The 25276-nt window shown below is 31.1% G+C and overlaps 1 protein-coding gene across 1 annotated transcript in view; it reads right to left on the bottom strand.

Moving 5' to 3' along the window:
* LOC113387636 (tubulin polyglutamylase ttll6-like) overlaps positions 1-17139 on the bottom strand; it is an 83315-nt gene extending 66176 nt beyond the window's left edge. The window contains 3 exon segments of the mRNA XM_026624994.1: positions 4594-4874; positions 9382-9555; positions 16986-17139. Of these exon segments, the coding sequence (XP_026480779.1) occupies positions 4594-4874; positions 9382-9484 (384 nt within the window). The 5' untranslated portion in view covers positions 9485-9555; positions 16986-17139.
* Between the last annotated feature and the right edge of the window lie 8137 nt (positions 17140-25276).

Below are 25276 nucleotides of genomic sequence, written 5' to 3'. Positions count from 1 at the left end.
ACTAGTGGTGTCTGGCATCGTGCCTTAAGGGAAATTGTTGGAACTTACCGTACCGTTACGATATGGAATTCGAGGAATATTAAATGTTTTTAAAGCAATAAAACATTGTCTAATATTTATAAGAATTATATGAACTGAATTGCAAAGTTAAAATTATTTGTTTAAAGTATATTACAACTTTAGTCAGAATTAAAAATTGAAATCTGAATATTTTCGATATACAAATACAAAAAAAAAATTGAAAAAAAATTTTCCTTTGAAAAAAAAAATTGAAACTATTTGCAAAAGCAATTATTTTGTTGAAACAAGCAGAAAGTTCTTTGAATCACTTTGAATCATTCAAATCGGACGCTTGCTTCTCTGTATCTTCGAAATGACTGGACCTGCGGTTGTCAAAAACTAATCAGCATATCTCCCTATCAATAGGAATCGAATGTTTTTTGAACCATTCGAATCGATTGATCCGTGCGCCCGAAAACGTGAACGACAAAATGCGGGCACACAAAATACACATACACACATATATATACACACACATACATTTTTTCTGAGGTATGCCAAAATGTTCAAAACCCTTCAAAACGTGAAGATATGTAAAAATTTTCATTTTTGATTTTCGGTCCATTACTATAACTACCCTAGGGAAAGTTGATAAATGACATTTTATCCCCTTGAGATACAACAGTTTTTGGAATGTATTTCAAAGATTATTAAGAAAAAAAATGTCGAAAGATTTAATTTGAAAATATTTTATATTAATGTTCTTATAGAAAAATTGTGATTTCTATTCCTATTTAACAATGTTTCTTTTAATGTTGAATAAATTACTATTACTATTTTTATTATTATAATAAAATTTTCCACTGAATGAAGTGTAGAATTTTACCCAAAAATATTTAACGATTTTGAAATGAATTTTGAACTAAGCTAATCGTGAGTAGAATTTTGCATTAAGAAAAGCTGCACAATCAGAAAGAATTAAGATTTAATAACTTTTTAATTATGACAAAAAAAAGTTCAAGAGCTTATTTTAAAAATAACATTTTCTTTTTTCACTAAAAACTAATCACAATATATTTCGATTTTCAAGTGATATCCTTAAAACAAACCTAATATTTATGATTCTATATTTATTCAATTTATCAGATACATTAATGTTTTATAATAAAATAAAATTAAATGAAACTAGTGGTGCATGGCATCGTGTCTTAAGGCAAATTGCTGGAGCTTTCCTTATTGTTATGAAAATATTCAAGAAATATTAAATATTTTTAAATAGATTAATATAAATACTGTAACTTTCATCATTCGTATTTTGTAGAGCTTTTAAATTGGATAACGACCTCTATATATATTCACATGCCAACAAATACAACCAAAAAATTATAATTATTTATTTTATAGTATATAGGTGAGCTTTAGAGTTTTATCTTAAATTAAATTTAAAATCCGAATCATTGAAATCAGATGCTTCGTTCTCTCAATAAATGTCATTTTTTGCACTTTTTTATAAATCGAATGTTTTTTAAATGATTCAAATCAGATACTTCTCTCCAAATTAAATTTCATTTTCTGCACCCTTTGCTCCGTACTTCTGAAACGACTGAACCTGTCTTTGCCAAAAACTAATCAGTACGCCTCACTATCAGTAGGAACAGAATACTATTTTGATTTTAATCAATCAAATCCGTGCGCTTGAAACAGTGGACAAGAAAACACACATACATACATACTTTTATTTTCTCTAAAGTATGCCAAAATGTTCAGAAACCTGTGAAACGTTAAGATATGCAAAAAATTTCATTTCCGACATTTGGACGATTACTATAACTTATCCTACGGGAAGTAAAAAATCACTTAATTTTCTATGAACTCAGGTGAATCTATAGGAGTACACCATCTTAAACACTCGGCTATTTAACTTTGCGAACAACACGCACTTAAGACATACAAGGGGTATGTAATTTATATCTACAACTAGCTGTAAGTGGAATTCTGTCTTAAGGCAATTAAGACATCGTGCCTTAAGGCAAATTTTGCTGGAACTTCCCGTACCAAAAATTATTATTTTTTTAAAAACGGTTAACATTTTTGAAAAAAATTTACTTCGAAAAATTAGATTTTTGAGAAACTATAAATTTGACAAAAAGTTACTTTTTTTTGAAAAAAAATTGTTTTTTTTTTGGAAACAAATTTTTTTGAAAAGAAAATTTTTTTCTTCATTTTGGCATATTTTGGAAATTCTGAACTTTTTTTCAAAGCAATCGTACTGCTTTAACTGCATAGAGACGAAATGTCAAAACGCGCAAGTGCCGCGCCGTCGTCTAACGCATAAGCATTGGTACGGAACCCATAGAAATGTAAAAAAAAATTATACTTATTGTTAAAATCTCTATAAAATATCTGATAATTTAATGTGCATATGTCTAATAATCATTTTTAACCGCCGAATGGCATTTTTTTTTACTTTTTTCATTAGATCTCCGAAACCGCTAGACCTGCCTTTATGAAAATTTTATCAATTCTTCATCTTGTCAATACAAGTGAAATGTTTTTTGAATTATTCAAATCGGACGCTCCGTTCTCTTAAGAACTGAGTTACCGTTTTCGGCACTTTTTGTCCCTTCAAGACCGAACAGCTAGACCTGCCTTCGCCAAAAACTAATCAGCACGTCTCCTTATCAATACGACTCAAATGTTTTTTGAATTATTCAAATCGGTTGATCCGTGTTCTCGAAATCGTCGACGAAAATTTGTATCCGCACATACATACACACACGCACATACACACAAACACCCACACCCACATACATCCATTTTCCAAGGAGGCAATTGCTGGAACCAGATGGAAGGGAGGTTCAAAAAAGTACTGCCTTGTAGCTACATTGGACATAAAAAATGCTTTCAATTCTGCAAACTGGGATTGCATTATGAATGCACTCCGTGACAAGAACGTGCCAGCATACCTATGCAATATAGTCGCAAGCTACTTTACAGACAGAATTCTAATGTACGATTCACGCGATGGTACAGAAGAATATAATATAACAGGAGGTGTGCCGCAGGGCTCTGTTCTAGGCCCTTTGCTGTGGAATATTATGTATGATGGACTTTTGAGACTAGAGATTCCAGAATGTGTGAAACTAGTAGCATATGCAGACGATGTTGCCTTAGTGGTTGCCTCCAAACAAATTGATAACATCGTAAGCCTATTCGATATTACATTTAGAAAAATTAATCGGTGGATGGGAACAATGAATATCCAATTAGCACAACAAAAAAGTGAAGCTGTTCTTATCACTAGTAGGAAAAGAATTGAGACCATCAAGCTAAAGATAGGAAATCTTGAAATCACGTCAAAACCTCACATCTGTTACCTTGGCGTAATGCTTGATGCTCGTTTGAATTTCAATCAACAGGTGGAACACGTTAGTGCTAAGGCGTCAATAGTTAGAACGAAACTTGCTCGACTGATGCCTAATATTGGAGGTCCTAAACAAACCAGAAGGATATTACTATCGTCAGTTATTACCTCGGTGCTGACATATGGTATCTCCATATGGGCTGATGCTCTTAATCTCAAAATCGAGGAGAATGGCAGGGCCCTTATATCGTCTCAGTGCTATAAGAATTGTTTGCGCATTTCGCACAATATCGGCTGAAGCAGTATGCGTCATTTCAGGAACTGTGCCTCTCTTCGTCTTAGCAGAGGAAAGACGGACAATTTACCATAGAAGACATCAACAACTGAGTCCTGAAAAGCTGAGATTAGAAGAACGGCAGAACAGCATTGACGGATGGCAGCAACTGTGGGATGTCGCAGTAAAGGGCAGATGGACACATCGTCACATTCCTAACATCAAAGTCTGGCTAAGTCGCAAGCACGGCGAAGTAAATTATTATACTACGCAAATGCTATGCAAGCACGATAGCTCGCCGGATTGCCCATATTGTTTGGGCGAAATCGAAGATGCTGAGCATGTGTTCTTCGTGTGCCCGCGATTTGGTGCTCTACGGGATGATGTGGAGGAGACACTGAGACGCACAATTACCCCAGGTAATGTTGTTGAAGTGATGCTGGCAAGTGATGCTGCTTGGAACGCCATAGACAGATTTGCGAGAGACGTTTTAATGGACCTGCGTTCTATAGAGAGAGAAAGGGCGAATGGCACTTTGCCCATTTAAAAGATAAGTATAATGTTTATTAATTATAACATTGTTTATAACAAGTTAAGAATTGTTACATTCTAGATCCTCCCCCCACGAAGTAATGCCTAACGGCGGTTTCCGTGGGGACCAGAGGCATGGGCAAAGCGGAGGTTTTAGTCGGTATTATACCAGGGCGGTATCGAGTCCGACATACCCAGACAGAAGACCGGTCTGGGATGCATAAAAGCATTTCCTTCGCTATACAAAAAAAAAAACATACATCCATTTTTTCTAAGATATGCCAAAATGATCAGAAACCTCTGAAACGTAAAGATATATAAAAATTTTCATTTTCGATTCTTTGCGATTACTATAACTTGCCCTATTGGAAGTTAATTATAACCTATATCTATATTATCGTTCTTGCTGCTTTAAAACTCTCACCAAGGTGTTATTTCCTGCTGCAGTAGGCGTAACAACTTCTTCCTGCGCATCCTCACATTCGTTTTCCGAATCCGTTGATCCATCTTCTCCACTTTCGCTGTCAGTAAGAACTACAGAAGCTGCAACTGGGTAACTTTTATTGTTGACAATCAGGTTTGTGGCATTGCTATGAGATTTCCGAACAGCTATCGCAGCTTCTGACAATTTCTGTTGAGGAGTTGGCGGGATTTGATCGGTCTTGCTTGGAATACTCTTGGGATAATTGCAAACTTTTGATCTTTCTTCGAATGGGAAAGAAACAAATAAAGAGTAAATTTGAATTACTAAGAATGTGATTTCATGTATCAATTTCAGTATTCATAATTATTGACTACAATGTTTACACCATTATTTTCTTGCTTTAAAATAATTTAAGGATACAAAAAACAGTCTTTTATATTGTTACGAATGTGTGGGTGAGTACCCACACACATGTAAATTACATAGAGCCACCCCTCTCCATATATGGGTCATTCTTTTACAAACCGGACACTTTTTAACCTTGACATTTTAGAATTGTCTGAAAATTTGTTTACAGATACTATTCATAAAATCATTTGACACGTATTTCAGGATTTTGCTGAAAAAAATTTTTTGACGTTAATATTTACGATTGAAATATGGAGTTTTTGCTCAATTTCTATGAACATCATCTGCGGTAAATTAATTATCTCCGGATGTGCTGATCCGATCAGTATTATTTTTTTTTATTACACTCATATTGAAGTGAACTTAGTAATGATTAAAAAAATTTTTTTTTGTTTTTGCAATTTTCTTAACAATAACAACCCTTAAATATTTACAAAGGTTTTACTCGGCCTTTACCCGAATTGAATCGATCCAAAAAAAAACATATATTTTCTTTTTTTCTCTGCAACAAAATTCTTTTTACAATTTGTTGGAGGTTTTGTTACATCGAAAGATATTAAATATTTTCAAGCGCGAGCCGCGCTTTTCACGTCGTGGACCTCAAAGACTTGTACTCATTTGTCACTTTCGAATGACAATCTTATTGTTTTTCGGTTGAAAAATATTTTATAATTTCGCTTCTGGCGAAAAATGAACGTATAGTCGAAAAAAACATTAGGGGAGAGCGGAGCTTAAAAGTTCGTGGGTAAAAAGATCCACTGCCAATATCTCAAAAACAAGTAAAGTTAGAATTTTTTTAACAACAATATTTGAATGTAGACGGATTGTTCAGTTAGATTTTTCTAATAATAAAAAAGTTTTTCAGCCACTTTTTTTAAATTCGTCATTTTCCGCCTTTACTCCGTAGCCTGGATAAAAAGGGATCGACTTATTTTTAATTTTAATAGAATTTTACGTAATAATAGCTAAATTATATAGCCAATGTAACATAAAAATTTCATTCGTATATTTTTATAAAGAAAATACCAGATATACCTTTGATCTGATGCTTTGTCAGAAATATTTATCAGCAGAGTTAATTAACTATTAATTTATATATAATTATATATATATCAATATATCTATTGTAAAATAGCTTCTTTCTAACTTAATTTAATTTTTTATTTACTATTTCCTTATTATTTACACCTAGGCCAGTATGAAGATGTGGTTGACTCTGTTTACCCCACCCACATGTAAGCTTCAATAGAGATTATATCAGAAAGGATTGAAGCCAACTTAAATATTCCTCTACATTCAAATATTGTTGTCAAAAAATTTCTAACTTTACTTGTTTTTGAGATATTGGCAGTGGATCTTTTTACCCACGAACTTTTAAGCTCCGCTCTCCCCTAATGTTTTTTTTCGACTATATGTTCATTTTTCGCCAGAAGCGAAATTATAAAATATTTTTCAACCAAAAACAATAAGATTGTTATTCGAAAGTGACAAATGAGTACAAGTCTTTGAGGTCCACGACGTGAAAAGCGCGGCTCGCGCTTGAAAATATTTAATATCTTTCGATGTAACAAAACCTCCAACAAATTGTAAAAAGAATTTTGTTGCAGAGAAAAAAAGAAAATATATGTTTTTTTTGGATCGATTCAATTCGGGTAAAGGCCGAGTAAAACCTTTGTAAATATTTAAGGGTTGTTATTGTTAAGAAAATTGCAAAAACAAAAAAAAATTTTTTTAATCATTACTAAGTTCACTTCAATATGAGTGTAATAAAAAAAAATAATACTGATCGGATCAGCACATCCGGAGATAATTAATTTACCGCAGATGATGTTCATAGAAATTGAGCAAAAACTCCATATTTCAATCGTAAATATTAACGTCAAAAAATTTTTTTCAGCAAAATCCTGAAATACGTGTCAAATGATTTTATGAATAGTATCTGTAAACAAATTTTCAGACAATTCTAAAATGTCAAGGTTAAAAAGTGTCCGGTTTGTAAAAGAATGACCCATATGTGAAATAGTGCAGTAAACGGAGCGTTTTAGGTATGATTTTTTTTACTGTGCTCCGAATTGAATGAAATTTTGGAATTAGGTTCATCTCACCCTCAAGTTCAAAAGTGAAAACAATTCGGGTTGCGCCATTACCCCTCGGGGGGATGACACCCCTTCTCAATTGTGTAATTACATTTTTTCAAACTAACGTCGGAAATCTAAGAAGAACTAATTATAAGAAAAAAATGCCTTTTATAGTTTTTCAAAAAACTAATACTTTTCAAGTTACTGGCCACTAAAGATTCATATATTTTTGGTGTTCTTCGTTTTTTTTGCAAATATCTCCTAAAATATACATTTTAACGAAAATCATGAAATGAACAAAATAATGTCAATAAAAATCTTAATAAATCGGTATTACATAAAGTCTTCCAGGAAAAATATTAAGCAAGATTTGAAAGAGCAAAGTCGTTTTTTATTTCGTTCAAGATTTAATTGTTGTATTTAAAGCCATCTAGTGTAGAGGTTTTACATTTTATGCATTTCGGTGAAATTGGGTTTTTCATTCATTTTAAAGCTCAACATAAGCTTTAAAATGAGTGCTGTTACAAGTTTTTTGCGTGTAAAATGAGTACGCTATCATGCAAATAAGAAGCATATACGAAGTTTTTTCCTTTTAAATCATATGGTTTAATGAGCGCCATTTCCACCAGAGTTCAAGTAAATCACATTCCATCTAGAATTCACTTCATTATAGACATCTTGATGAATTCTAGCAGATTCACTACTTTAGTACAAACTATTTTCAGAAAACTCACGATTTTATAAAAACATTTTTTTCCAATTTGCGCGGCCGCGCAGTCTTTAAACATTCATAACTCTGTGAATTTTTGCGTGAAAGAAAAATAATAAAAAACAATAGTAAGCCAGAAAGATTCCTTTGATTTTTATCTATATGCTTTCATACGTATCTTCTCAAAAATAATTTTGAGATATAATGAAAATAATTTCGATTTTCAAAAAAAAATCGAAAAAAAGTTTTAATAAAATCGTGAGTTTTCTGAAAATAGTTTGTACTAAAGTAGTGAATCTGCTAGAATCGATCAAGATGTCTATAATGAAGTGAATTCTAGATGGAATGTGAATTACTTTAATTCTGGTGGAAATGGCGCTCATTAAACCATATGATTTAAAAGAAAAAAACTTCGTATATGCTTCTTATTTGAGTTTGAAAAAATGTAATTACACAATTGAGAAGGGGTGTCATCCCCCCGGGGGGTGATGGCGCAACCCGAATTGTTTTCACTTCTGAACTTGAGGGTAAGATGAACCTAATTCCAAAAATTCATTCAATTCGGAGCACACAGTAGAAAAATTCCGAAGTTATACCCTTTTTTCCTCTCCGTTTACTGCACTAAAAACCGTCCCTGACGAAGAGTGTGGGAGAGTCCGCAAGTGGTGGAAGTCGGAGATTGGCCTTGAGGGGTGTCAGTCGAAAGATTCGGTTCTTAAGAGTATAAGTCGAAGGGATGAGCGCGGTGTAGTGCGCGCAATGTTTTATCAAATTAATGTTGGTAATAAAGTAAGTTAAAATAATGTTATGGGGGGCAGCGCATCGAAAGCTATCCCCAAACCGAAGGTTGACTTGGTGTAATTATAAAATGTGATTAGTGTGATGTGAATCGGGATCCCGATGTATAGACAAGTTACGGACACTGGTTGCGCCGTGGTTACAGAGATAAGTTTAGATTTAAGTTGTAGAGTTAAGATTGATATTAAAATAATCATGTAAATATGTAAATACACAATATTGTTTAGTTAAGTCACGAACAAAAGTCTCTCATTACTAGTAGTTGTAAATTTAAATAGTCTTGCAGCAGTACGCAATGAAAGGTAACGGTAATTTAAATAACTAACCATAAAATGATTTATAACAAAAAGGATTATAAATAAACAAATAAAAAGGGGTTCCTAATAATATATGAATCAATTTTTTAAAATTGAAATTGCGGACCTTTAGTAAGAACTTTATTATTCGATTATAAGTAATACTTCTGTATCTATGACATAATATTATATCTTACATTTTTCGATCCATCAGTTTTTTCGCTTTTGAGCCTTGTATAAAATTTTACTCAATTTTCTTCATAATTAATTTAAAAATATTTGCACAGATTTGTTTATTTCTATAATTTTTCTTAATTAAAAACAGCAAAACCGGGACAATCAGGGACAAAAGATCTAAATCCGGGACAAAAGATCCGAATCCAGGCCAAATATTGCTTGTAGAAATACCCGGGACACAAGCTAGAAATCCGGGACTGTCCCGACTAAACCGGGTCGTATAGTCACCTTAATTTTAAAGATCTATGTAATATTTGCTTACCGTCTCCATTCTGATTGCAAAAATCATCAGCAGAAATAAGCGGTAAGGATTTGGTACTAATTTGGATCGGCAAGGCTGGATCTTTGGACGCGTCACCACTCATCGCAAATTGAAAACAAATCTTTGTCGGAGCGAAAGATCACTCACTGCCTCATATCTGCATCGCATTGCATTCTATAAAAATAAATTAGTAATTGGTAAGAAGTGAATTTCTTTATAGAAAGAAAATATTTCCAGAATAATCTTACACGGCTGATTGAAGAATTGCCATAATACTAATATAGGAAAGAAGGTGAAAAAGCAAACTTTGAACCTTTGGTTTTTTTTATTCCCAAAAAAATTGGTCTTGGATGAAACAAATGTGAAAACCCTCCAATGATTTCTACCACTTACCTAGCTTAACGACTCAGTTTGAAATAATATTATGCTAATAAATTTATTTATTATAATGGCATCTGATCTAAATTAAAAATTTCATAAACTATTAGAATAAATAAGATAATGAAAACACTGGAAAAATAGTATTATTAAAATTATTAAAAGAATTTACATGCGCAAAACGTTTGGTAAAATTGTTTTATTAAAACACTTAACACTATGGTAATAAATAAATGCAATACCTTGCAAAGATTATACGAGTATACCTTTTTTTCGGGTGCAAAAAGTTGGTTTCTGGATTATGTTTCAAAGATTATTAAGTAATAAAATTATATAGTAAAAAATTTCGTTTTGTAAATGCCAAATAATACAGATTGGTGGTGTTTTAAGGCAAAATAAGGAAAGATGAAAGAAATAGTTTAAAAAGTAGAAAGCACGTGAGGTTCCAAGAGAAAACTAATTATTATTATTGTAATTGCTGATTTCTACATTGAGCTTGACAAATTAATAGTCAGTAAGTAAATAACAGATTAAATTTAGTCATAACTTTCAGATTGGTTCAATTCTAATAATCTTGTGCTCATTGAGCAATGCATAAAACAAATAGTGAGTTCAACAATTCAACTCTCTAACTATATATAACATCCCATATATATTGACTTCTATTTCTAAATATCTAAGCATCAAAAATTTAAATTAGGACAGGCATATTCATTTCATACTTGGATTTAAGTTTTCTAAAACTGGCTTCATGATAAGAGTTCATAATTCAAAATTCAGTTCATCCTTAAAAAATATATTACAAAAAAAATGGGTAAGAATATATTTTTCCTCAGTTGTTTGTCCATATAACTATTTAACATCTTTACTTTCCCCTGTATTTTTTTTTAAATTATAATCTGTCACAATTAGGGCATTCAGTAATTGTTTTGGCTTTATTATATGGATTTTTGAATGGATGGCAACTCAGTAGTTGTCCAATCCAATTATTACTAATTAACTATACTCGAAGTATTTGCTGACATTTTTATTATATATATGCAACTAGACCCACTAGAGGCAATTTTCACTTGAGGCTATATTTGAGATTTATAACCTCAAGTGGAAATTTGACATCAAAGTTGCCTGATGTCGGGCTATGGCGGTAGCGGGAATCGAACCAGCGAACCCGGGACTAGTTGGTAATAGCCCACGTTCTTCCCTGTATAATTTTGCTAAATTTTTAATCTTTGCAACAAATAATCTTGATTTTTATCATAAAGCAAGAAATTTGACTATAAGGAAACCAATTTTTAAGCTTGCAAATTCATTTAATACGATTGACGGCCTAGGTTACAACTTTTTAATTTACTACCACTACAGGATTTTCTATGACCAAAAGCCCAAAGGTTCTACAATATTTCTGAATATGCCAATTTGCTTATGATTTTTCTTCCGACAGTTCTAATTTTTAATTGTTTCTTATTTACCCTTTTTTCTGTTAAAATTATTTTAACAATTTTGTTTCAGCATTTCATGATCACAATTGTTTTCATATTTTATTCCCTTTTTATTATATACAGACCTTAATTATTATTTGTCGGACTTGAAAATTTCTTTTACGACACATTGAGCACAATATTCCTTTAAAGAATTCACGAAAACATTTGGAGCTTATATAATTTCTCAAAAAGATAAATATTACGCTATGCATATAATGTAAGTAACACTTACCTAAGTATTTTGAAGATATGTCAGGTTGACTTATAAATAACAAAATTTACTATCGATTACAAAATTATTTCTAGTTCTTTGGTTCCGTATTGCGACCCATTAACGTTTTTTTGTTAATTGCTGCCTTTAAGACTGATCAATTTTGAGTGTTAATCAAATTGACGTAAAATTCTAAAAAATCAAATAACGCACAAATAATCATTTGTTTTTGTTTAAAGCTTCAGTATGGATTTTTTTTGTTTGTCAGTTGAGAAGAAAATGGAATAAATATGATTTCAAAATGTAAAAGAGTTAGAAATAAATGACATTTGTGACCGGATAGATTTTATGTTTTGAAAGATTTTTGAAATTAATCATCGGATGCAACTGTTTTGGGATAATTTATATTTTATTTTTGAAGGATATATGCACCTACAAAATTATAAACTTAATTCTTAATACACAATTATGATCATTTAAGCGTTCACTATTGTTCTGATATCTTAAAATTATTATATTAAATAAATAGAGGGTCTAGGGGATAACTAGTAACAGGCGATTAACAATGGGATCATTAACAATATTAATTTTTTTTTGTCTCCAATGGACATGTAAAGCGTTCTGCATAATATTGACATAGCCACTGTCCAGCATGCCGACGCAATAAACAGAACTGTGCAGGTTCGTCATTTTTGACAGGCAATATAAAATTGATTGCATAGATTGTAACAGAAAACATAAAATTTGCGTTTGTGATATTATTATCGACTAACTTTGATTTTTATATATCTTATTTCGTTTTAAATTTATCTATCTTTAATAATGTGTAAGCATTTTTGTAATAGATAAATTGTATAAAAGTTATCGTGATTAATATAAAAACAAACCTTGAGCTAGTTATTAAACACAAGATCCAGATTAGAATAAAGAAGATTGAATGGAATGTGTAGTTTGTAAGACGTAGGTACATGTAAATTGTATTACAGGAGACACTTATATCTCTAAATTGTATTATGATATTCATTGCCGATCACATTGATTTATGATAAATTTATATTATAGAAGATATTAATAAATTTATTTGTATTAATTACATAGGTTCACGAAAAATTGTGTGGGCGTCATATGTTTTCTAACGATTTCTAACATAGTTTTTCACTGTTGAAAAAGCATCTAAAGTCAAAATTGGAGTCCGATGGCAAAAAATGAAACTAGTTGGTATTGGTATTTTGCCTTAAAGCAAGTTACATGAACTTCCCGATATATGTAAATAATCGACTTAATCCATGATAAATAAATTATTTTATAAGTGGTTAAAAGTATTTGAAGTGGTATTATACATTATTGAAAATCGAACACGTTAACCCGGTCGGAGTATTTTATGAAAGCAAATTTTCAAAATTCAATATTTTTTTATAATTGAACCATTTTCCATAGGACTTTAATGGTTTAGTATGTTTATTGAGACCAGGTACTTTATCACTATACCAAGTAAATTGTCTAATTTTAATTTTAACAAACGTCGAAAGAACTATACTCATTTTCTCAAACTTTGATGATTTTTTAAAATTAAACTACTTCTAAAAGACTATGATATATATCGCCAAAAAAAGTTCCATAAAAATTAATTTAATTTAATATTTTATTTAGCTTAATTTTTTTCAACAGTTAATTACAAGAAAATGGCTCGGTAGAATTTTACATAAAACTAATCAACTAATCAGTATCATTCCCGTTTTTGATTTTTTAAAATCAATTCGGTAGAAGAGCTTAAATATGGACGAAATGCTTAACACTTTTTTCAAAATTACTAAGACAGGGCTTGGCAGATCGTCGCACAAAACTGACAAACGATAGTCCTTACGATTTTTTAATTATCAAAATCGATTCAGATGCGGGCTAAAACGTGGACAAAAAAATTTTCACTTTTCTGCAATTTACATAGAAACGGGTTGACTGATCGTCGCGCAAAATTAATAAACGGTAGTCCCCATCAAGATACATCGAATGATTTTTAAATTTATGAAATCGCGGTCTAGCCGTTTTTGAGAAAACGTCGATTTTCCAAATTTTGATTTTCGGCACTCTTTGCTCTGTATCTCCGTAACGGTTGGACCTGCCTTTGCCAAAAACTTATCAGCACATCTCCCTATCAATAGGAATCGAATGTTTTTGAACCATCTAAATCGGTTGATCCGTGCGCCCGAAAACGTGGACGAAAAAATACGGACATACAAAACACACACACATCCATTTTTTCTGAGGTATGACAAAATGTCCAGAAACCTTAAAAACGTGAAGATATGCAAAAATGTTCATTTTCGATTTTCGGCCCATTACTATAATTACCCTACGGGAAGTTAAAGAAACGTAATATTGTTAAAGAAAATTGTTTATGCTTCCAGCTCTTATTTAGATACAATATTGTCGCCTAAAAGGTATCCGAAAAATTTTACACTTTTCTGCCGATCGTGGCTAATTTTTGGAAATCTGTCCAGCCGTTTTTAAGAAAACGACGACAAAAGGTCAAAAATCGGCTCACATACATACACACTAACTTTTTTCCAAATTTGGCCCACATAAATAAAAACATACACTTCTCCTTCGTGAAGTTAAAAAGAAAACTAGTGGTGTATGGCATCGTGCCTTAAGGCAAATTGTTGGAACTTCCAGTATCTTAATGAAATATTCGAGGAATATTAAATGTTTTAAATAGATGATTTTAAATAATGTAACTTTCATTATTCTAATTTTATAAAAAGTAAATAATCAAAACTTAATCAATCGGATTTAAAATGAAGAACATTGTCTAATATTTCTAAGTATTACATAAACTGAATTGCAAAGTTAAAATTATTTATTTGAAGTATATAAGCGATGGTTAGAACTTTAGTTAAAATTAGAATTGAAATCCAAATTGTTTTTTTGATATTCAAAAAACAAAATTAAATTAAAAAAAAATGAAAAGAATTTTTTGCTCCAAAAGCAATCGTTTCGTCAATACAAGTAGAAAGTTTTTTAAATCATTCAAATCGGATGCATTAGTTCTCTCAAAATCTAACATTTTTTGCACATTTAGCTCCATATCTCCGAAACGGCTGAACCTGCTTTTGCCAAAATTCGCCATTTCTTCCCAATAATACAAATCGAATGTTTTTTGGATCAAATAGGTTGATCAGTTCTCTTAAAAACTGATAATTTCAGCACTTTTTGCGCCATATCTCTTAAGCCGCTGCACCTGTCTTCGTCAAAAACTAATCAGCATGTCTCCTCATCATAGGAATCGAATGGTTTTTGAATCATTCAAATCGGTTAAATCGTCGACGAAAAATTGTCTCCACACATACGCACACACACAAACGTTTTTTCTGAGGTATGCCAGAATGTTCAGAAACCTCTGAAACGTGAAGTTATGCAAAAAATTTCATTTTCGATTTTTGGCCCATTACTATAACTTACCCTACGGGATGTTAATAATGTAGTTAATTAACAACTTGCATGAAAAAAAATAGAAAGCTCTGACTTAAACATTAAATGAAAGAAAATGTTTAGAAAGTAGATCAAACACCAAAAACGCAATAAAGAAAAGTTTCAAAGTAGCTAGAAACTAGTGGTGCGCATGGCATCGTGCTGGAACTTCCCGTACCAAAAATTCTTATTTTTTTAAAAAGATTAACATTGATGAAAAAAATATTTCGAAAAAATTAGATTTTTGAGATACTATAAATTTGACAAAAAAATACTTTTTTTTAAAAAAAAATGTTTTCTTTATTTTGCCATACTTTGGAAATTCTGAACTGTTTTTCAAAGCAATCGTACTGTTTTTAACTTCCCGTAGGGCAAGTTATAGTAATCGCAAAAAAATCAAAAATGAAAATTTTTATATATCTTTACGTTTCAGAGGTTTCTGAACATTTTGGCATACCTTAGAAAAAATGGATGTATGTGTGTGTGTGTGTGTGTGTGTGTGTGTATGTATGTATGTGTGTGTATGTATGTGCGGATACAAATTTTCGTCGACGATTTCGGGAACACGGATCATCCGATTTGAATAATTCAAAAAACATACGATTCGTATTGATAAGGAGACGTGCTGATTAGTTTTTGGCGAAGGCAGGTCGAGCCGTTCCAAAGATACGGGGCAAAAAGTGCCGAAAACGGTAACTCAGTTTTTAAGAGAACGAAGCGTCCGATTTGAATAATTCAAACAACATTTTACTTGTATTGACAAGATGAAGAATCGATAAAATTTTCATGAAGGTAGGTCTAGCGGTTTCGGAGATATGGAGGAAAAAGTAAAAAAATGAGCCATTTGGCGGTCAAAAATGATCATTAGACATATGCACATCAAATTATCAGATATTTTATAGAGATTTTAACAATAAGTATAATTTTGGTTTACATTCCTATGGGTTCCGTACCAATGTTTACGCGTTAGACGTCGACGCGGCGCTTACGCGGTTTGATATTTCGTCTTTATGCAGTTAAAGCAGTACGATTGCTTTGAAAAGAAAGTTCAGATCTTCCACAATATGTCAAAATAAAGAAAAAAATTTTTTTTTTCAAAAAAAAAAAAATTAAAAAATTTTTTTTTTTTTTTAAAAAAAATTTTTTCAAAAAAAAGTAATTTTTTGTCCAATTTATAGTTTCTCAAAAATCTTATTTTCTCGAAGTAAAATTTTTTCAAAAATGTTAAAAAAATAATAATTTTTGGTACGGGAAGTTCCAGCAATTTGCCTTAAGGCACGATGCCTTAATTGCCTTAAGACAGAATTCCACTTACAGCTAGTTACTGCATAGAGTCAAAGTGTCAAAGCGCGTAAGCGCCGCGTCGCCGTCTAACGGATAACATTGGTACGAAACCCATAGGAATGTAAACAAAATTTATACTCATTGTTAAAATCTCTATAAAATATCTGCTAATTTGATGTGCATATGTCTAATGATCATTTTTGATCGCCAAATGGCATTTATTTTTACTTTTTCCACTAGATCTCCCAAACCGCTAAACCTGCCTTCATGAAAATTTGATCAATTTTTCAACTCAATACAAATAAAATGTTTTTTGAATTTATAAAATTGGACGCTCCGTTCTCTTAAAAACTGAGTTACCGTTTTCGGCACTTTTTGCCCCGTATCTCGGAACGGCTAGACCTGCCTTCGTCAAAAACTAATCAGCACGTCTTCTTATCGATATAAATCGAATGTTTTTTGAATTATTCAAATCGGTTGATTGTTGTTTCCGAAATCGTCGACGAAAATTTGTATCCGCACACACACACACATGCACACACACACATACATAAATTTTTTCTAAGGTATGCCAAAATATTCAGAAACCTTTGAAACGCAAAAATATATGAAAATTTTCATTTTCAATTTTTTTGCGATTACTATAACTTGCCCTACGGGAAGTTAAAAAATTGTACTGAATCACAGCTCATCACAGCTCATAAAGTAAAACTCAAATTTATTATCTCAGTCAGAAAAAAATTAATACTTCCAGTTTTAGGGTTAAGAGTATATAAACTTACGTTACTGCCTAGGATTTTCGCTCTCCACTTGTGACATGCAAGCCATAGCTTTTCACACAGAACACACAAATGAATTTGCATTTAAATGATATAATTATCACATATTTTAATAGTTTTTCCTATTTTTTACAACAACCTTTAACCCTAACCTCATAACCTCAGTGACAGATCTACAAAGGCTGCATTGCAACATGACATTAGACGGACATGCGCGCACCAAGAATAAAAATCCTAATCGAATATAAAAAGAAAATAGTTATATGTAAATTAGCTATCCTGTGACTTCGTTCGCGTGAAATTTAATAAACTAGTGGTGCATGGCATTGTGCCATAATGCAAGTTGCTTGAACTTTCCGTACCGTAATTTAGGACCTAGATTTTTTAAGATTTTTGAATTTATTTGATAATTTGTAAGAAATAGACTTTTGAAAAATTTAAAATATTCGGAAATTTTGAATTTTTTAAATAAATCAATTTTTCGAAAATTTTAAAATGTTGGAAATAATTACAAAATTTTTTTTAATGAATTTTTTTGGTAGTTAACTACCTACAGTGTATCTTGAAGTAGTCCAATGATCGAAAATGAAATTTTTTGATTATCTCTATGTTTTACAAGTTTCTGAACATTTTGGCATACCTTACTTAGAAAAAATTGATGTATGTGTGTGCATGTGTGTGTGTGTGCAGGGCCGGTCCTGCCTTGCATGCGATGCATGCAAAAAATGCGGGCGCACGCTGTAAGCCTTAGGGGGCGCCAAAACGAGATTCGGAAATGAAATTTATAATATAACATTCATATTTTTTAAATATAAAATCTAGAATACCTAATAGATTATAATAAACAATCCAGGGGCGTAGCGTGCATTGGCGGGGCCCCGTTTCAAAATTTTTTTTGAGACCCTCCTTAGGTAGGGCAAAATTTTCTCACACAAAAATTATAAAACTAAAAGAAATTTTTATTTGTCATCAATATTTATCTATCCATTTTCCAAGATTTCTACAAACAATTCAAATTCAATATACACATTTATTAAAACATTTATAGCTTATGGCGGCTGAAGTTTTTCTAAAGTTTATGCTACTATGAACAATGATGGACTGACTGCTGTTCCTGTAGTATTGAAGTATTTAACTTCCCGAAAAAAAAGTTTATGTTTTTGTCAGAAAATATTTAGTTTTTCAATGATAGACCGAACCGTTTCTTTGAAATTGGGAAAACAGTACTAAAATTTTCGTCCTTGTTTCAAAATCAAAACCTGTTCGGATATATCGACCGGACCGCATTTACGTAATTAGTTGTTGAAAAAAAAATGCGATTTTGATAAAACATTCCATGATCATAACCATCATAATAACTAAAATATTATGAGCCCGCGAAGTCATTAATTTTAAAAATTCATAAAAATTTGGAATAAATCTGATTTTTTATGGATTGGGTCGATTATTTACACATATCGGAAAATACTCGCAAAGTTTCATAGCTTACAAATAGCTAATTTTTTAGTAGTTTTATTTTTGAAAATCTTCTTTCAGCGTTTGCGGTGGCAATTGGAAGGGTCACAAATAAAAGCATGTTGCTAATACCTCGAGAACAAATATGATTTTACTATATTCAGACGAAAGTTTTGTCGATACAGGTGTTTTGCTAAATGGCTCCAGTTCTAATATTTCGAACATACTAATCGAGTCAAAGTCTCTGAAATCTTTCTTTAGTTTGAGAAACTAATATGTTTAATTAGCTATAGTGCATGTTGAGTTTGAAATAAGATTACGAGACATTATATTCTGTCTTTTGTTTTTAAAAACAGTCTTTACACTCCATTCCTTTCCCAAATTCCCAAACTAACTACTAAATTAATTTTGATTTTTTAATTCCCACAATCTATTCAAGAAATAACTTGATAAAATGCTAGTTTTATATTAGTCATTATTTGCATGTTATAGAGCTTTAGCAGCATTAAAGAAATGTTGAAAGCAATTAGTAGCACAACCTTCTAAAATTATATTTTTACATTCGACACGCTCATGTTTTTTTTTTCGAAATTAAATTTAGTTGAAAGAAAGTTTTCATAACTTTTAAATAAAACTCTTTAAAATAATAATACAACATTTCTTGCAAACTTTTTTAACGACCTTAAAATTCATTGAACATAGTTTTCATGATTAATTCGCTTTTTGAGAAATATTTTTTTTATTGTTAATATTTGCTTACGGACGTTGGGGGCCCCTCTGGCTCGGGGGCCCCATATTTTTGATACGGCTGATACGGCACTAGTTACGCCCCTGAAACAATCTAACTTAACTATGGATGCGGAGACACAAAACGCATATTCAGTTTGCAATGTGATATCAGTAGAAACAATTAATTACTTTTCAAATTAGTAAATTATTGTTCTGCTTATTATTTAATGTACTTATTAAATTTCTCTTGGTTTGAAGTTAATGTGGAATCGAAAATGATATTATCTAGTGTTCAATCCCGTAAGCGCAAACCTACAGAAATTTAAATTATTGGGCATTATTGATAAAAAAATTGCGAGCTGATTTAGTTTGAACGGAGCTTGTTAATAAAAATAGATATAAATTATAATAGAGAAAAATGGAAAATGGAAAGTCAGTGCTCAGAAAATCGCTTATTAAGACCGAGAAACTGAATAGTAACTTTTGTTTTTGTTGAAAATGTTTCGCATCTGATGAACATTACCGTGTCAATTGTTTAACTAATAATAAGAAGATCTCACTCGAGTTCTTCTTAGATATCGCTCTCAAATATTGTCAAATTAGCTAGAAATATATAAGGAATCCTTATGTATTATGTATTTTATTTAGAAAATTTTAGCTTATATCTAATTTTTTGTGTACTAAATCTAGAATGATTAAAAAAAATTATGTGAATATTTATATAATTTTAATGATAAATGTTAAGATTAAGTTAATTTTATTGCTTGCGGCCCTGTGTGTGTTAGAGTTATGAAAAGAGTTAAAAAATTTTTTTGGTGATTTTTATGATTTTTTTGACGGTAGATACCATCACATAGTCTTATTATAGACCATAGAAAAATACTACTGCCCAACGACAAGTCGTTTAATTTTAATTTTAAATTTAATTCGTTAAAGTTTGCAAAAATTTGTATCGTTTTTTTGGCGTTTGTTAAAATTAGAACTTTTTTCGACGTTTGCTTGAAAACGTCTGAACTGATTTTAGAATTTTGAAAGCCAATCGATGTATTTCGATGTGGATTATCTTTTCTCAGTTTTGTGCGACGATCGGCTATTTCTTTGTATATAGCAGTAAAGTGAAAAGACTTTCATCCACGTTTTAGCTCTCAATTATGAGTCGATTTCAAAAAATCAAAAACTTTTCGAAAGATATTGGGAATGATACATGCCGTTTTCTTGAAATTAAATGTTGGAAAAAATTTGTTCGCAGATTTTTATGAACTTTTTTTTTGGCAATAGATATCATGGGTTTATAAAACATACTAAAATATTACGGCCCTACTACAAATAGTTTAAAGTTAAAAATTCATCAAAGTTTGAGAAAATATTATAGTCAATATTTGTATCAAAAGTTGCTTTTGTATTGTGATGAGCCAAACATTATCAATTCATTACAATTTCAAATAATAAGCAACAATTTTAGGGCATACAAGCACGTGTCTGTGCAATATAATTAATATAATTACATTTAATTTTTTGTTTGAGGAATTTCTATTCGAAATCGCAATGTTTACATTTAATTGAAAGCGATAACTTTATTTTTCAAATGAATAGTTGAAAATTTCATCTAAATACTTAAAATACAATTTAGATTGATTAAGTCAATTCTTGCACATTTCGGAAAGTACATGCAACTTGCCTTGAGGCTAAATGCCACTTTCAACAAGTTTTGTTAGTTTACCAATTAGCTGAAAGAAAAGTAAATTGTACAGTAATTTGAACATTTATTTACGTGGAAATACTAAAATACTGTCCTTACTCTTTACTCTCCATCTTTCTCCCTTCGAACCCTATCTAAAAATCAGTAAACTTTAGCTGTTATGACGACTATCAGTATCGTTCCCTGGCACAACCGTACCCAGCCTATTATTCGTCATGTTCATTCGTTAGCTGAGGACACACCTTTACATATTCGACTGCAGTTATATCTTATGTATTAGGTTGTCAAATATCTCCCTTCCGCTTTTTTGCTATTGGTTTATAATACAAAAAGGCGGAAGGGAGATATTTGACAACCTAATATCATTCAAATACACATTTAATTCTTTATTCGCCAATTTTTATAAATGTATAAAAATACGAATTTATCAAACAATAAGAAAATAAATATATCTTTTTCATTTTAAATATATTGATTTATTAAAGCCAAGCCAATTCTCGAAACAAACTTCACGTTGACATATTAGCCCGATCCTAGCACGCTCCGAAACAAATTTGCCATAAACTAAAAAAATGTAAAAAAAATAAACTTCAAAATTCAATAAAATTACCAGTTCCACAGAATTCAATAGCCGATGAACATGAGATTAACAAACCAATGAAATTTTATAGAAAAATATAAAAAATCGTCTAGTTTTAAGAATCTATTTAGCTAACAGTTATGAAAATGTATTAAACGCTTACTTCTCAATGATACAATTCGGGATATTCAAATTTTCTGAAACAGAGCTGCCAGTCATAGTTCAGGATCAAGTTTAAGTACTGCAACATTCAAAGGTAAGTTTCAAATTACAAATATTAAAAAAAAATTTTGGCGATCGCAAAATATGTTTTGATTATTTAAAAATTCAGTTGAGCGGAAAAGAAAAACTTTTTTTTTGAATGGATCGATTTAAAGATCACGTGAATTGGGCCGCGCTCATCGAACAGCGCGCGCAGTTTTTTGTCGTGAAAATCAAGGCATGACGAGTATATTCGTCAATCACTATGTTGAAGATTTTATTGATAAAATATTTTCGTTGGTTGATATATAAATATATTATATACGTATTACACTTAAACAAAATATATTCCACAAAATACAGTAGAGGCTCACCACCGAAAAACAGTGAAGTTAAGAATTTTTTAAACAACAATATTTGAAAGTGGAGGGAAAAGACGTATAACCAGTCTTCACTTTGATTCTTTCGGCAGTGCTTGAAAATCCACAACAAAAGCATCTTCTTTCGTTGTTATTTGTTTTGGTTGTGAGTTTACGGGACCTTAATATAACTATAAGTATACGTTATATTATTGTTTTATAAGATGTATTGCCAATTTTAAATTAGATTCAATAGTTTTTTATATAACCTCTATAAAAGCTTACACCTGGGTGGGGTAAAAACGACAAACGGCACATTTACCCTGGTAAATTTGTAAAGAAAAAATAGCAAAGAAAAAAGTGTATTAAATTAAAGAAACCAATTTTACAAAAAATTAAATTAAATTAAAATTTATTCTAACTCTACTAATGAATATTTCCGACGAAATACCAGATTAAGGTTATTTACAGTGTTATCTCTGTAAAACATGCATCCATAAAACTTATATTAAATAAAATTAAAGAAACCAATTTTACAAGATTTATCAAATTAACAGTTATTCTAACTCTACTAATAAATATTTCCGACGAAACACTAGATCAAAATTATTTACAGTGTTATCTCTGTAAAAAATGCATCCATAAAACTTATATTTTGAATTGGTTGAATAATGTAGCTAAAATTAAAATAATTGTAAATCGCATTAATTAGCTTCTAGCTAAAGCAAACATTATATTTTCGAAATTTTTACAGCAATTAAATTTATATCGGCATAGCTTCAAAATATTCTAAACATTTTCAAATTTTAAAATAAGTTTCGTTTTTCTCTAAAATTGCAAACTTAATAGTCAACGGTCTTTGATTTATACGCATGACAAGTATAATCATTAAATCGCGAAAAAAAAATTTTTTTAGCCCTCACCCTGCATTGTTGCTAAAAATTTATCATACAGATTTGTGACAACTGTTTGGGTTGCCATCTGTAATAAAACAAACGTAGTTTGTAAGATATTAATCACAACAGCTCATAGAACCCATAAGTTCTGATCGCTGTTCAAATAAAATTCAAAAAAAAAAAAAAAACGCAAAATTCAGACCCTTCTCCTTGATAAGTAATACTCGTCAATCAAAATTATCTTTCCCAAAATAGTAATGGATTTAAGTATAATGTTAGCTCAGATTATACAATAATGTGAAAATTCTTCAATCCAAGCTTTTACATAAATAAAAATCTTAAGTTTAAATACTTTTAATACTAAATAAAGCGCATACGTGTTAAATATTATTAATATGGCCGATTGGGTACGGTTGTGCAAGTGTACGGTAGTGACAGTCGTCATAAAAGCTAATCTATACTAATTTTGAGATAGGGTCCAAAAAGAGAATGATGAAGCACGTTTGTTCGAACAAGTTTCCATAATTGCTTTCAGTCATCACTACATTAACATGATATTTAGACCTTACTGTTAAGGAGTTGAAAGTAAATGTTTCATATTCGAATTTTTTTATTCAAATGAAAATTGTTGGGTACGGTTTTGACATGTATTTCTTGTCCTTTCCGGCCGAAGAATACGAAGGAGAAAGGAAAAAGAAAAAATATAAGAAAAAAAATCACAAAAAAATATTGATAACTTTGTTTAAAAATTATATTTTATAATATATTTTTATCTTTCAATAATAAACTTTGTTTAAATATTTATGTTGTGGTGTGCTCCATTATTGTTATTAACAACAATTAAAATCATAGGGACCGTTCAAGTATTACGTTAGCATCACAGGGGGGGGGGCGGCGGGTGTTTATTGATTTGCTTATTTTGGGTAAGACCTTTGCTTACTTTTGCTGACAAAGGGGAGGAAGGGGGTAAATAATTGTAATAAATCTGCTTACGTAATACTTGAACGATCCCATATCATAATATACCATTTTGGTGTACTTACCTGTTGTTTTAACCTATTTTTATGTCTGTTACTACCGACCCGAATCGCGGTCACAACCGTCCACATTTGAGGAACCAATGGCCCTTTTTTGTATGATATGATTTTATGACTAATCGTCTTTAAGGACAGTATTTCAGTATTTCCACGTAGACGATTGTTCAAATTACCACTTAATTCACTTTTCTCCCAGGTAACTGATAAATTAACAAAATTACTGCTTGTAAAAAAATGGCACAATCGTACCCTGTCTCCAGTACTAAATGATGACTAAATGATTTTGATATTTGTGCGAAATGCGCCTGAAATAAATATGATAAATAATCATAAAATAAAAATTATAAAATCTTTTGCTTTTTTATGAATCCAACATAGTTAAAAATATTTAATTTATTAATGGCCAGCATTGATTGTTTGCCATGATTAATTATCATGCAATTAAATATTTTCACAAAATGCGTTTGAAATGATCACAATCATGATGATCACATATGTCAGTTCTCAAATGTCAATTCCAACGTCAAAACATTCTAAAAAACAAAATTCCAATCACTCGTTGACGCTTTTTCAAAAAAAGTGTAAGGTCATAACCACCTCACAAAATTGTTCGTTTTTTCACCAAATATACCCACATGAAATCTATATAATAGTACTTCACAATAAAATTTATCCTTAAAAAATGAAACTGTCCGACTGAGTCACGAAATAAAGCAACAAAATGACCGACACCGACACGACGGAATGCACGGATCATCACACTACGACCACTTTTACGACATCTACGACCACAACTGCTGCGACCAGCAGCAAGAGAGGGTCGACGGCGTGCAGTAAGAGCAGCAAGAGTAATGTCTGCTCCAGCGGCAAGAGCAGCAGCAAGCAGAGCAGCAAGAGTTGTAAGAGCTGCAAGAGCGATAAGAGCATCAAGAGCGATACGTAAGAACTAATAATTGTTAATAATAATAATACTAACCCTTAACGAACGAATGTCACTATACTCGCGACATTGTAAATATTGAAAAAAATCGAACGCCGCCATGCACGTGGCATGACGTAACAAGAAGAATTTTGGCTTTTTTTCTATAATTTTCAATAATGACATAATGCCGTCGACTTACAGTCATAGTTCTACAAAAGCGCTCGTTCGTTAAAGGTAAATAATAATAATGAATATTATATATATATATATATATATATATATACTAACTGGCCCGGAAATGTTCTTTATAAAAATATTCTTTAACTTATAACTGATTTTCAAGGTAGAAGTTTGTAGTATATAGGTAAAAGAAGCAACTAACCAAATTAAATGAATGATTTACTGCATTCCCATAG

The sequence above is a fragment of the Ctenocephalides felis genome, unplaced genomic scaffold (assembly GCF_003426905.1).
Source record: "Ctenocephalides felis isolate EL2017-DRISC unplaced genomic scaffold, ASM342690v1 CF-g0.4_SCAFFOLD_00845, whole genome shotgun sequence".
Lineage (NCBI taxonomy): Eukaryota > Metazoa > Arthropoda > Insecta > Siphonaptera > Pulicidae > Ctenocephalides > Ctenocephalides felis.
This window is presented reverse-complemented; position numbering and strand designations above follow the sequence as displayed.